This window comes from Hippocampus bargibanti, linkage group LG10 (genome assembly GCF_051943395.1).
Source record: "Hippocampus bargibanti isolate YZ-2025 linkage group LG10, ASM5194339v1, whole genome shotgun sequence".
Lineage (NCBI taxonomy): Eukaryota > Metazoa > Chordata > Actinopteri > Syngnathiformes > Syngnathidae > Hippocampus > Hippocampus bargibanti.
In genome coordinates, this window is record NC_142743.1 from 17,603,576 (window position 1) to 17,619,092 (window position 15,517).

The 15,517-nt window shown below is 37.0% G+C and overlaps 1 protein-coding gene and 1 long non-coding RNA gene across 10 annotated transcripts in view; one reads left to right on the forward strand and one right to left on the reverse strand.

The window, feature by feature from the left end:
- Positions 1-201: 201 nt before the first annotated feature.
- Positions 202-8,719, reverse strand: LOC148892728 (uncharacterized). The gene is made up of 4 exons (XR_016116221.1): positions 8,580-8,719; positions 1,509-1,593; positions 1,289-1,383; positions 202-512 (listed from the first exon to the last, which is right to left on the reverse strand). It is a non-coding gene; the product is annotated as an uncharacterized LOC148892728 (long non-coding RNA).
- A 137-nt stretch (positions 8,720-8,856) lies between these two features.
- nfixa (nuclear factor I/Xa) overlaps positions 8,857-15,517 on the forward strand; it is a 162,655-nt gene continuing 155,994 nt past the window's right edge. For all 9 annotated transcript variants that reach the window (XM_089006025.1, XM_089006031.1, XM_089006032.1 and 6 more), the window contains exon 1: positions 8,857-8,988. In XM_089006025.1, the coding sequence (XP_088862151.1) occupies positions 8,986-8,988 (3 nt within the window). In that variant the 5' untranslated portion in view covers positions 8,857-8,985. The remainder of the gene's footprint in view (positions 8,989-15,517) is intronic.

Genomic DNA, 15,517 nt, shown 5'->3' on the forward strand with positions numbered 1-15,517 from the left:
AAAGACGATTTTTTTGATCGTCTGGACTCCAATGTAGCGCCCATAAAATGCACAAGATGGCGCCCAAGCGCCATTTGAAATGGGCTGATTTGTCTGCTGAGAATTTGTGTCAACTAGTATCAACTAACTAGTACCCTGAGAAAGGATACTGTAATTACAATATGCCCTGCGACAAAAACGAATCAGAATCAGAAAGCCTTTAATCGTCTCCCAATGGGGAAATTTGCACACACTTATAATAATAATACATTACATTTTAAGCTTAGTCTAGCTCTAGCACATCTGCCTCATAGTGCAGTGTTCAATTCTGGCTGGGCCTCTGTGGAGTTTGTATATTCTTCCTCTGCCTGCGTAGCTTTTCTCCCGGTACTGCTCCCACGCTCCTCCTTTGTTGCCGTTGCAGGTTAATGAAGGACTCAGAACTGTCCCTAGGTGTGATTGTGAATGTGAATGGTTTTTCGTTTGTCTGTGCTAGGTGATGGACCTTCAACCAGTTGAGGGTGTCCCCCAGTCTGCAACCCAAAGATGAGTGTGTTGGGGTAATTCGCGATACGAACATCTTTAAACATCTTTTTGCATCATATCGTTTTGGTTTGGACTTCCTGATACGTCATCCTGCCTTCCTTTACATGATGTCACATCCCATTACGTCACATCCTATTGATGAGAAGGTTGCTTCAGCCGTCATCTGTACAAATTTGAAGGTTTCGGACGTTTCGCCTCCTATCGTTCGCTGACGAAGCCTCTTGGATAGGAGGCGAAACGTCCGAAACCTTCAAATTTGTACAGATGACGGCTGAAGAAACCTTCTCATCGATGGACCACTCCTGTACGACTGAGAGCTTACACAGACGTCACATCTTATTGCGTCGCACCCTGTGCGTCATATAAATGCTCTCCCAGTCCGTCTCTCTCTCGCTCTCTTCTCTGCTTCCTCCTCGGCTGACCTCCCACAATGTCTCCGCTGTCTTCAAGATTAAAGTAACTTTCTGTCCAACACCCGACTTCCTGCGGATTTAACCATCCTCTGCCATCAACACCCATTGAAGCGATGAGCCAGGGACGAACGATCACGATAGACCCATTAGAGTGGCATAGGGTCCAGTAGATGAGGAGAAGTGAAATAGAAAAAGGATGGATGGATGGTTGATACGCTGCTCCCACTTTTTAAATTGAGCCAACAATAATGGGAATTATAAATCACACAACTTTCTCTTTCTGAATACACACTTGCTAATCCTTTGGAGTCAATTTCAGCCTGAAGTTTGGAACCAATCAATGACCTCACCAGATGCTGGATTTCATCCCTGGTGATGCTCTGCCAAGCCTCTGTTGCGACTGGCTTGAGTTCCTGCTTGTTCTTGGGTCATTTCTCCTTCAGTTCTGTCTTGAGCAAATAAAATGCATACTCAGTCGGGTTCGGGTCACACCATTGACTTGGCCATTGGATAACGATTGACTTGTTTGCCATGGTAAAAAATGTATATAACGTTTTTGGTTGCTCTCACAGTATGTTTGGGGATAGTGTCCATCTGCGCTGTGAAGCGCAGTCCAATGTGTTTGAATGAAGTCTCCATTTTGTCGTCCCTTCATCTGTAAATACATTACAAGAGAAGCAGTTCCATCAATACAAAGAACATTTCCAGTGTGTGTATGAGCCTGTTTGTGTGTGTGTGTGAACGATCTCCTGAAGGAAACCACTGCTGGCTTCCGAGTGTTAAACTCCCCAAGAGTGTGGAGTGGGAATGTGATGGGCTGGCAGCAGTGTGGGTGGGTGAAGAAAAAAGTGGCGGGGAGGGCGTGAGGGGACACCCTCCGTCTCATTCCCCTGTGCCAGGGTCGGCCATTCCTCACCCCACCCCGCTCTATGCCTGACTCTTTTTCCCCCCTCCTTCTAACCGTCTTCCTTTTAATAACTTCCCTTGCGTCCATGTTTGCTCATATTCTCAATCAATTCCTCATTTTACTTTCCTTCCTACGAGGATTCCCTGCGTCTTTGTGGCCGCTATATTAGCATGGCTAAGGGCAAGCGCACATAGGCTCTACCCAGGCCAACATTTGTGATGCTAGACAACACTGTGCCCAAACTGCCTGCCTCACCCCCCTATGAAAACAAAAAGGGTCTTGTTTGTCTCCTCCACTCCTTCACTTTGCTGCACTCCTAAAATGGAGGCGCAAACGTCTCAAGAGTATTCCGTCTTTCTATAACGCTGGGAGTTAATATTGTGATGTGGAAGAAATAGAGACTGTTGTGAGGGGTCAACGTTGGTTGCTTTGCTGAAATGAAAGTGACCGGCCATACTAGTAGGTACACCTGCATTGTCGAATAAAATTCATCATTCGACATATTTGTACAAACTGTACAACGCTGGGATCAAAAAAGTCCACCGACAACATCCATCCAAAGTGTTTGCTCATTTACACCGTTGGTAACCTTGACTGATGTATTAATGTACACCTTTTTTTCTTAAGATAAATACATACATACATTGTTGAATATTCATTTGATTTTCAACAGCTTAACATCTTACAGCTAAAATGTGTGTGTTTGTAAAACTACGATTTGGGTCCAAATGTGCAATTTCCTCAACTGTATTTCTATTTTCATTTCTTTATTTGTGTATTTATTCATAGGTTTATTCATTGTTTTATTTGTTTGTCTATGTATTCATTTATTTATCTATGTGTTCTTGTATTTATCTACTGGTTTATGATTTTTTTTTCTTATTAATATTTTTGCATTCATTTATTTATTTGTTTGTCTTTTTATTTATTTATTTATTTATTTATTTATTTATTTATTTATTTATTTATTTATGCCCAGTTATGTATCTATTTATTTATTTGTTTATTTACCTATCTTTGTACTTATTTTTATCCCCCTATTTATTTATTTATTTATTTATTTATTTATTCGTTTATTCCTTCATTCATTTATTTGGTTTTTGCCTAATTATGTAATTATTTATTGATTTGTTTATTTATCTGTCTTTGTATGTATGTATTTATTTATGTTTAGTCATTTATTTGTTTGTCTATTTGTTTATTTAATTGTTTTTATTTATGTATTTATGTATTTATGTATTTAGGTATTTGTTTCTTTATTTTTGTTTTCATTTATTTATTTGCTTGTTTGTGTTTTTATTTATTTATTTATGTTTTATTTGTTTTATTCATTTATTTTTTTTTTTCTCTTTTTAGTTTTTTTTTACTGTATTTGTACAGATACATCCTAATTGACTGTTGCTGACATGCGAAGCAACTGTGCAGGGAAAACTTCATCAGTCACCCAGGCCAACACACACTTCCCCTCAACAATTAATGTCAATATATACGTTATGAAAAATCATTCTTTGGTTGAATGTCCTTGACATTTTTCCCCAGAACTATCCATACAGTGATTGATAACCTGCATACCGAATTTTGAAATATCTAAATGTCCAAAACAAAAAAAAAAGGACTTGAAATATATCGATTTTCTGGAGCAATACTGGTAGCTTGTTGATACAACCGTTGTATCAACAATAATAATAATAAATAAATAATATTAGATTTTATTCTGAAAAGCTGGTGTTTTTACTTTTGAAAGGGCCACTTTACTCGTTTTTTTTTGTGGGGTGATTGACCTCAGACTGCACTTTTCCAGTTGTAACTATGCTAAAGCTTTGTGACCGTCTCAGCACGATGGGGGGACAGGGCTTTCAGCTGCTCTGCCCCCAAACTCTGGAACTCACTTCCTCCCGACATTCGTAACATCGATTCTCATCCCATCTCAAAACCCACCTATTTCGAATCGCATTTTCTGTGTAGCTCTTTCTCTTGTTTCTATTTATAACTGTGTTTTATTTATTGTATTCTATTTGTGATTGTATTTTATTTATTATAGTAGCTATTCTTGTCTGTGACAGTAAATTGTCCTTGACAGCTTTGAAAGGCACTCAAAAAAAATGTATTATTACTATTATTATTATTAATGACCAACATAAAAATATTGTAACATCTTAGGCCCAAGTGGGTTCCCAAATGCATTATTATAAGCCACTGTAAGATAATTCATGGTGCATTAACTTTGCCCTTGAAATTTCAAATATTTACATGTTTAAAAACAAACACTGCTTGGTGATGAAATACAAATGCACTCTACTTAAAAGCAAAATACAATTGAACTGTCATTTGAAGCATGTGGTCATCATATTTGAAGTACATTAAATCCCCCCCCCCCCCCCCCCCCCCCCCCCCCGCTGTAATTTTCTTGAGTCAGTCCCTGAGCACAAACACAACCTTTAATAACATGCACGTGTATATGTGGATGCAGGGTTGGTGTGCATAGCAATGAAGTGCTTGCAAAGGTTCTGATGGGCTTGTCCTTTTACAAACCTTGAGTCGAACCAGCTGCACCGGCCTCTGCTCACACGTCAATACTGTTCTTGTACTTTTAAAAAGCCTTTTTTTCCACCCTTAACTGCAATAGAGCCTTTTTTTGCTAGTTATAAAAGCATTGTTTGTGCACAAAGCCCAGCGAGAGCAAGTATGAAATAAACAACAACAAAAAAAAACGAGGTCAAGCACAATCAACATATGGTGAAGCACCATACATTATTATTTAAGCCACATTAATTGCATGTGTGTGTGTGTGTGTGTGTGTGTGTGTGTGTGTGTGTGTGTGTGTGTGTGTGTGTGTGTGTGTGTGTGTGTGTGTTTCCCTCAATTTTGCATTATTGATTCATGTCATGTTTTAATCAACAAAAGGATATGTTTTTAAAAAGAAAGTGTGTGATTTAACCCCCCCCCCCCACCCCACCCCCTCTTTTTTTTTAATTGAGTATAATGAAGTGTCCTGCAAGCAATTGATTTCATCACCTGTATTTCATTTTGCTGGGACTTATTGATTAGATTTCATCTCAGTCGATGTTTATTTAATAACGCCGGCCTAGTTGAATTGTGTTTTGTACTAAAAAAAATCATAAAACTAACTGCAGTTAAAAAAATAATAATTGGTTGATTCTTCTATCAAGGAAAACAAAAAACAAAAACAAAGAGGGTTTTTTTTTTGGGGGGGGCGACTGGGCCTCCAGTAACATGAACCCTCACACGACAAGAAAAGATCTCAATCAAATTGCTCATATGATTACATTCTGTTAATAATTCCATGTGTATTTATTTGTCATCAACGTTAATAGACGCATTTTGGGACAGCCACCACCACCACCATTGTACAATAAACTGGAAATTCTCCAAACAGGCCAACGTCCTTCCGGCCCCCAATCACTCATCTTCTACAACAAAGCCCAAAGTGTGTAATAGCAACAGCAATAACAAAAGAAATAACAACAACAACAATAATAATAATAATAATAATAATAATAATAATAATAATAATAATAATAATAATAATAATAATCATCATCATCATAATAATCTTTTCCATTCAGTTTTTCACTTCAGGGGTCACCACAGTGAATCAATGCCCTCCAACTTAATAATAATAATAATAATAATAATAATTATTATAATAACAATCATAATTATTATTATTTATAACAATTATAATAATAATGATTGTAATGGTGATTATTATTATTATCATGATTATTATCATATTATATAAATACATTATTACTATATGATAATAATCATTTCCTTTCGGGTTTCCCTTCATGGATCACAGTGAATCTGTGTCCTCCATCTTCATAATTATCATAATAATCATAAAAAATATACGAATAATAATTGATATAAATATAATACTAATAACTATGTACTTATAATAATAATAATAATAACATATTTATTACCATATAAATATTATAATTCTAATAACTATATATAATAATAACAAGTGTTATTATTATAGTAATAATAATAGTAATAATAATGGTCATAGTAATAACAATTATATTACTACTACTACTAATAATAATAATAGTAATAAACCATTGCATCGAATTAACATGTTTTTGTTTATAAAGATTTAAACGAATGAAGTAAATCAAATTGGATTTACTTCATCACACTGAATACCACCACCACTCCTCTGGAAGTTTATCTTCAATAAATTTACACAAAAACAGGCCAAATGGATTCGACATAAAAGATTGTTGACATTTAAACAAACAAAATACGACTGAAACTGCCATTATAAAATGTCTATATTGGAGACAAAGGATTATGTTATTATTATTATTATTATTATTATTATTATTATTATTATTATTATTATTGTTTGTGAAGCTTGTACGCTAAGATATACTTTAAATTAATCAGAAATGGAACAAACGGCATTTTCTAAATCTCAAATCTCAAAACATTCCTGCGTGTGTGTGTGTGTGTGCATTTGCGTGTGTGTGTGTGTGTGTGTGTGTGTGTGTGTGTGTGTGTGTGTGTGTGTGTGTGTGTGTGTGTGTGTGTGTGTGTGTGTGTGTGTGTGTGTGTGTGTGTGATTGGGCCTCCTTGCGTACGTCATCCTGATGCATACTTGCAACAAAAAAATTAATGCCCAAATGAGGCCATTGGTAAAAAAATATCACAAATTCGATGAGATGATGAATAATTGACGTGACCAAATGTGAGAGGAGGTCATCTGTAAATTATTGATGAGCCGTCAGATTGCAGGAATTTCTGCTTCAAAATAAGACGGATGACGACACACACACACACACACACACACAAATATACACATTTGTAATGTGCACAAACAGGGATGTAAATAAGGATTAGTAGAAACACAATATTCATAGTGAAAACAAGTATTTTTTAATTCCATTTCAAATACTTTTCTATATTTTTAGATTTGGCACTATGTACGTTTCTTTTTATGAAGCTGTTTTGTGTGCAGTTATACATTTCAGTCTCCTGATATTTTGCTGCTGGAGATTGCAAATTTCCCCCATTGTGGGACGAGTAAAGGCTTTCTGATTCGGATAACGAAAATAAATATATTTTTGGGGGGGTTATGTTAAAGGAATGATTTGTTCAGTAAATATTCGAGCTCGTTCAGCCAGTAAAATTACTGGCTGAACTGGCATATACACTCTGAGCAGGTGTGTGTGTGTGTGTGTGTGTGTGTGTGTGTGTGTGTGTGTGTGTGTGTGTGTGTGTGTGTGTGTGTGTGTGTGTGTGTGTGTGTGTGTGTGTGTAAATTGTCTTGCCTCTAAAGTGCAGAGGAAGGCTCGTAGCATGCTGAAAGACACTTAAAAAAACCTATTGTTTTAATTGTAGTTTATTTTTGTACAAGCAACGTCAATCAAATTCGTGCATTTAATAATAATAATATATTTCATTTCAAAACGCCTTTCAAAACTCTCAAGGTCACTTTACAGTCACATTTGACAGGCCACACGCTGCTGCCACACGCTGCTGCCACACGCTGCTGCCACACACGCCAGGGTTCACTCAACCCGGAAGTATTTTAAATAGATAGAAAGCTAGCTAGCTTGCTAATAGATAGCTAATATTAATAACAATAATTCATCATTTATAAGCGCCTTTCAAAACTCTCAATGTCACTTTACAGTTACAGGATAAGTTAGATAGCTTGCTAGATAATTGTGGATAAAACCTAGCCTTTTATGCTAGCTTTTAAAGAATTATTATTAGAATAGGTCTACCATGAAATATTCAGACATTGTTACCAGACGAGTGTTCGTCTTAAAAAAATAATAAAAAAAGGCATTTTCGAAATAAAACGCAAAACACTGGCGTGTGTGGTGTGTGGTCGTTCCCTGGCATATATATATATATATATATATATATATATATATATTATATATATATATATATATATATATATATATATATATATATATATATATATAATGCCTCGAAAATGCCCTTTATTATTATTTTTTTGGGGTGCACTTTGCCTACTCATTTCGCCACATCACCTCCGAGCCGTTCCCAGGCGCGCACGCGCCTCACACGGTGGGGCAAAAGGAAGCCTAATCCCAGCCGGTGCTGCTGCTAATGCCTCTAAAGCCGCAGCTGCTCGCCGTTGGCCCGCTCCGGCAAACTCCGCGCGGTGTTTATTTACAATTCATCTCTTTTCCTTTTTACCTTCGCCACACAATCAAGAATCACTTTTGCGCTGCGTGTGTGTCTGTGTGTGTGACGAAGTGAGCTACTTCCTGGACGCTCGTTATTATTATTGTTTTTTACGCAGTGATTTTTTTTTTGCGACTTGATTTTAGCTTTCATCCCGGGGGGGGGCAACGGTGCCCCCACCAATCGACGTGCATTGAGATACACAAGCACACACAGTGAGAACAGAGAGAGAGAGAGAGAGAGAGAGAGAGAGAGAGAGAGAGAGAGAGAGAGAGAGAGAGAGAGAGAGAGAGAGAGAGAGAGAGAGAGAGAGAGAGAGAGAGAGAGAGAGAGAGAGAGAGAGAGAGAGAGAGAGAGAGAGAGAGAGAGAGAGAGAGAGAGAGAGAGAGAGAGAGAGAGAGAGAGAGAGAGAGACGAGCGCGCGTAGTGCTTGTAGAAAACAGATCGCTGCCCGACGCGCGAAGCGGCAAACAATTTTCTCGTTATTATTTTTCTTAAAAAAAAGTAGACATACAGAGCACAGAGTGGCCTGGACTTACTGTGTATCCCGTCCAATTTGTCTTTTTCCTCCATCTCACATTGTGAGTGCGAGGAGAGCGTTGAAGCAGGACAAGTTTGGCCGCACAAGGACGCACGAAGACACTTTTTAAAAATATTTTTGGGACTAGGACAACTCGCGGCGTAGAAAAACTTCAAAACGAAATCCGCGCCTTTGTCGTCTCTTTTTTTGTATTTTTTTTTTCATGCAGTCCTCTCCGGAGTGTGGACTCACTTTTTAGAGTGTCGAAAGGTCTGTTTTGTGTGGACGTGAGTTCGTGTGTGTTTGTGGAGGCTTCCGGCAACAACCGAGAGCAAGTCTTCCTCCCTCTCTCACTTTTTTTTGGAAGCTGAACTTTTCAAGGAAAATGGGGCATTGAGAGTGTTGGCAGATCTCCCTGCGCTATAATGGTACGTGCTGTGTAACTCAATAGTTTGCCTTTGTTGGCTGCATGGACGCGAGTGTGTGTGTGTGTGTGTGTGTGTGTGTGTGTGTGTGTGTGTGTGTGTGTGTGTGTGTGTGTGTGTGTGTGTGTGTGTGTGTGTGTGTGTGTGTGTGTGTGTGTGTGTGTGTGTGTGTGTGTGTGTGTGTGTGTGTGTGTGTGTGTGTCTGAGTGAAGGATCAGCTAAACGTTGTTTGGCTGCATTTGAGCGATTTGCTTCCTTGGATGCACACCTGATTAATAGGTGTTTTTAGATGTAGCCAAAGTGGGGGCTGGGTCAGGGGGGTATTTTTATTTCATCCAAATGTTGCATAAAATTTTGCAAAAAGAGTCATAAATGAGATAAACGTTGATTTTTTTTTATCAGAATCAGAAAAGCGTTGACAGTCATACTGAATTTTTTATTGCAAACTGTTTTTTATTGATTAATAATAATAATTCCATTAATAACTGAATGAGACACACATGGCCCACAACCCACATGTTTCGCCACTCCTACTTTAAAAACAGTGATTCTTGATGTGAAGATTGTTTTTTTTTATTTTTATTTTTTTTTATACAGGGACTCACCTACTTACGTACATTCAAGTTACGAACAATGGTACATACAAACGTTTTTTTGTAGTAACATACGCAGTATTCTTTCCGGTTGTACATGTACATATCTTGACAGAGCATATATTTTATTCAATGTTTAGTTTTCAGTAGGAACCAATACAGGTTACTTATACAAGCCTTCAATATAATTATATAAACCTTAAACATACGTACTTCAAAAAGCCTTCAACATACATGGCATCCAAAATATAGCACTTAAGCAACTTAAAGGACAACCGACGTCTCAGGACAAGTTGTGTCCATAATTTGTAAAATGGCTTCAAATGACTTCTACTGAGCGTATTTTACAAAGATTCCACCGCATATAGCTATATTTTACGTTTTAAGAGTTGGTGACGAGTCCGTACGTGACGTCACTAAAGGACCGCCCTTTACTGTAAAAAAAGACGCATTGTAGCGGTCCTTCCATCACGTCAATGTATTTTGCTGTACTTGTTTGGTCTGGAGACCTCGTGTTGCACCCCAAAGCCGCCAGAAGGCCAGAAGAGGGTGTCCAAGTGCCATATAAGGAATTTATAAGCCTGTGAAAATGGAGGTGGCCACAAGAGGTCGCCATTTTGTGCTTCTTTTTTTGGGTGAGAGATTTTCTCCCAATGTTGCCTCAAAATGGCACAAATAAATTCTTTAATCGATTGCAAACATGTATGCTTTCCTCTTCAGAACTATTTGAATCATATTCATCACTGGATGTGTAACAAGAAAGCATATTCTCCGAATCTGAAGCCATTGTTTTGATTCACTAGCAATGCAAGACGTATTGGCGTGACGTCATGAACTGGGGGCGGGACTTTCTGAAAATGCCCAATTCGCAGCTCAATTTTTTTTGCAGATTTTGGACACTTTAAGTCATTTTTATTGGTGTTTTGCCTTTGACTAAAAATATCATAGTGTGTGTTTTGGGTATTTTAGATGCGATAAAACGTTTTTCTGGTGTCAGTTAAAAAACAAAAAAGTGACGTCGGTTGTCCTTTAAGAATAAGTTCACTTTACGAACAAATTCACTTTACGAACGTATTTCGTTCGTAAGTTGGGGAGCGTCTGGAACATGGCCAATTTGTTTGCATTAAAAAATATGCCATGTCGAGATCGTCAATTTTTTTTTGGAGGACTTAATTTGTGTCTATGCAACTGCAGGGGGGGGGGGGGTGAGATACAGAGAGCCTTTGTAAAAACAAAACCTCCCCACCTCCCTTCCCTTGAACAAGTGCTTTAATAGCCCAAAGAGGATGTGAAAGCACCAATGTCTGCCTATGGAAATCAGACAACCCCCTCCAGAATGATTTTTTTGAACGACTTATTAACTCATTAACTGTCATTCAGTGCATGATTACTCCTAGTCAATTTTGGTAACAGGAAGTAGTCTGTGAATCTTTATTTAAATTTATTAACTCATTCATTGCCATTCCCGAATTTATACAGTAATTGAAAATATGACGTGTAGAGCACCATTCCCGAATGTGTTCGGATTTTGGTCTTTTCATGCTTGGGTGCCGATAAAGCACTGGCCATGGCCTCTGGCAATGTTTTTTTTTTCTTTTCCACAGGGGGCAGCATTTGCTTTTTTTCCCATTTTAGCGCTTTATTCCAGCTTCACCTGTTGTTAAAGCACTATATAAACCAGTATGTATGAATTGCATTTTATTTTGGACAACTGCCCTCATTTCTACCTCAGATAACTCCAGATACATTTATTTTTTTATTTTTTGCTGATGAAAGAAGATAGTATCAGGTTTCTAACGCTGCATTGAATATTTAAGTAGTCCTAAAACTCTATTCTGTGGGTTCTGGAATTCGAGTGAGTATGACAAAAACCCTGGCACCGGAGTGGACACATTTTTGCACATCGTTTGGCAGTGAATGAGTTAATCTTCCAGCATTTCAAAACTAGTTTTTTGTTGCAAGTTTTTAGCACCTTGCTAATCACTCAGTTAGTGCATGCAGGACAATACGAAGGTTGCCGAAATTACACAGAAAACAATGACAACTGCTTTGAGATTTGAATTCCGATATGTTCAATATGCGCATATTCCAAATCATGGCTCTCTTTTTTTATTTATTTTTTGTTTTTAATTATGTTCTGATACTTTTGTAAATGATATGCAGCGGACCGTGTCAATAAGATCTTGCTTTTGATTCATCGGATTATAATTCAATGCTAACAGCCTCTATTAAATATTGGCAATGACTCTTTTGGATGTTTACCATCGAGCCAAACACAAAAATGACTCTTGAGATGATTTATACAAAAGGCCTTTTGTCAACATTTTTTATTGTATTTTCCAAGCTGCCTTTTTTTTAAGTTCGTTGGAGTTCAAGCTCTATTTTTTTCATGTTCCAACCGGGGTGCAGAAGCGATCTTTATTGTGAAAAATGGGCAAATTTCGCATAATTTGCCAGCCAGTTTTCTTTGCCAGCGACATAGTGGGCAATTGGGCAATTCAACTCTCTTCCACTAGGTGGCAGAAAGTTAAATAAACCTGTGTGGATTGTGCAAATCGCTTTTTTTTTTTTTTTTAGCTTTGTGTTCTAATAATAATAATACATCTCATTTATAAGCGCCTTTCAAAACTCTCAAGGACACTTTACAGTCACAGGATATTTTTTCTGCGGGTGTTCATCATGGCAAGAATTCTTGGTTTCATACTTTGTGTGATGTTTTTGGATTTGATTGGATTGGATTGGATTTGCCTTTATTAGTCTCGCAGTGGAGAAATTTACATTTCGCATCTTGTTTGGTATTTTACTTTTTTGAATGTTGCCTTGGTGTCAACAAAGGTTGGAAACACTGCTGTGGAGTATTTAGCCCTCAGGGAATAACTGCTAAATAATTGGTAAATCTTATGCCAAGATAAACATTTTTTGAACTGTACAAGAAGTGATGGTGAGTAATATACAGCGTTACTAAGCATCACAGAAGTCTGAACAGAACACTACTATTGCTAAAAACACACATTTCATAACAGCGATTTATTTATTTATTTATTTATTTATTTGCATCCTTATTTCTTTATCGTTGTAATTATTTATTTAGCATTAATTTGTTTATTTGCTGCAATCTTTATTTATTTATTTATTTATTTATTTATTTACTGTTTATTTGTTTATTTGCTTCATTATTTATTTATTTCTCATTTATTTGCTTCATTATTTCTTTATTTATTATTTATCTGTCATTTTTATTTGTTTTTCTGATTATGTATTTATTTATTTATTTATGTATTTACTTGTTTTGTTTTTATTTACTTATTTACTCTTATTTATTTATTTATTTGCATCCTTATTTCTTTATCGTAATTATTTATTTAGCATTAATTTGTTTATTTGCTGCAGTCTTTATTCATTTACTGTTCATTTGTTTATTCGCTTCATTATTTATTTATTTATTTATTTATTTATTTATTATTTGCTTCATTATTTCTTTATTTATTATTTATCTGTCATTTTGTATTTGTTTTTCTGATTATGTATGTATTTATTTATTTATTTATTTACTTGTTTTGTTATTTATTTATTTATTTATTCTTTATTTATTTATTTTTATTTACTCTTTATTTATTTATTCATTTATTTATTTATAGTTATTTTGCTTTTGCCTGTGGCTATTGGTCTTTTTTTTTTTTTGCATGTTGCTTTGAACAACCAGGTCACTGTCGGGTATCCTTCAATCCTCCGTCACATTCAGTTCCATAGAACAGGCTGTTAGAACGCTTTCATTCTTCAACGTGACATCATACAAGCATTTGGAGGGTCTTCTTTAACTCTTCCATGCATCCTGTCACCTGATAATGTGATAAGCCATCCACTGTAGTAACCGCTGTCCATGAAATGGTTCAAATCCTTCCGAGGTTCAAATGAATGAGAACTGATGTTGGATTTCAGAATCAAAAGACCACCTTCATTATTCCATTGGCTCCAAATGGGTGTCATTTCACCTAAGACGTAAACCTGACGAGCTGTTTCGTTCAGTCATGCTAGGTGCGCTGTAAGACCACTCTGCGTTTCCTGCCCATCGTCGTACAACACGCTTGAGAAGACAAAGGGATGATTGTGTCAGCCTTAACCTCGTAGTTAAAAGCGTTTGGAGGCCACGAGTGTGTGTGGTTTGGCTCATGTAAAATACCTCGATATGCTCACATTAAGAGAAACTGGAGCCAATGAAGATTTGGGTTGTCTTGACGTGTTATGGAATGGAAGCAGCGTGGTGGGAAGAACTTGCAGACTGAAATGTTGCATGTCAACCAAATTTCAAAAGCAACATTTTCTCCCTCACATACAAAAAATGAAACGTTTTGTTTCTAAAAGCTTTTAAAATCGGGGCTGATTTAACTTCTTTTACCGGCTTATTCCCTTTCTGTGCAGCATAACAGCTAAATGCAGCTTCACCGTGTTTACTTTGACATCTAGGTCCCAATGGTCGACTCAAATCTGCGGCTCTCGGAGCCCTGCAGGCTTTATTTTTCTTTTTTTCCCCTGATGCATTCAAGAATATTGAACCTCCCAAATCAAACTTCTTCACATGAAACCTCATATGGGATGAGTGCTAAACGCATCTGCCTCACAGTTCTGAACTCCGAGTTTTACATGCCTTGGTTAACAACTGAAAATCGGTTCTGGATCAAACTGAGCAGTGAATGAGTTAATTTCACCACGATGGGACACTATATCACAAAAAAAGTCATATTTTCTCACATCAACGTGACATTTTGGCATAACAATCCAAGATTTTCCACGCACGTGCTACATTTTGCCTCAAAAATGTGTGGTTTGGCCTGCGTAAACCTCCTGGATAAGGCCACGCCGGGAAGTAGGCCCAATGGAACTTGAGTTTATCTAGTGTTCAGAGGTGGTGTGGAGTGCAAGCAGCGTGGCAGCAGAAAATGTCGCAGCCTGGAACGTTCCGTGTTACAATTGGCACGCCATTATCTAAAGGCAGAAGTTATGAACGAGCCTGTCGAGCAAGATCGCGATAGTTTATAGGCAAGGTGCCAGCCTGAGCTGATGTTCAGGTGTGTCACAATGTGTGCAAACTTGTCTGCCCCCCCCCCCCCCCCCCCCCCCGCACTTTAACAGGAATGTTATCAGCTTTGCTTTTGGGAGAAGTTTGGGTACCTATGTATGCTAAAATTTGACCTTTGTTGTGTTGCCAGTGTCCTCTTTTCGCATTCTTTAGTGAAAGTGCTGACATAGTATTAAACTTTTCAGGACTCACTGATGCCACTTGTATCGAATTTATATTTAACGGATGTATACATTTAAAGAAAGATCTTTTGCTTACTTTTGACAAAAGACAGAGCAGTTACTCTGCAATAGATAATTTGAGTTCAAAATCAAATACGCACTGATTTAGTATTCATTTGGAATCAATAAAAGAAAAGCAGACAAATCCTTGAATTACAGTTTTTGCTCAAAACATATATATATATATATACACAGTAAAGTCTCGTTATATCGATATCGGATATATCGATAGTCCCGGTTATATCGATATTTTTTCGGACTCCCTTGAATATCGATATAACGAGACTTTACTGTATATATATATATATATATATATATATATATATATATATATATATATATATATATATATATATATTGGATTGGATTTGCCTTTATTAGTCTCGCAGTGGAGAAATTTACATTTCACAGCAGCAAAGTGATGAAAGAAAATATATATATATATATATATATTGGTTTATATAGCACTATAGCACTTTAACAACAGCTGAAGCTGGAACAAAGAGCTAACATGGAAAAAGGGAAATGCTGCCCCCTTGTGGAAAGGAAAAGATCATTAACAGAGGCCATGGCCAGCACTTTCTTGGCACCCAAACAAGAAAAAACTAAACCGGAACAAATTTGGGAATGGCACTCTGTCA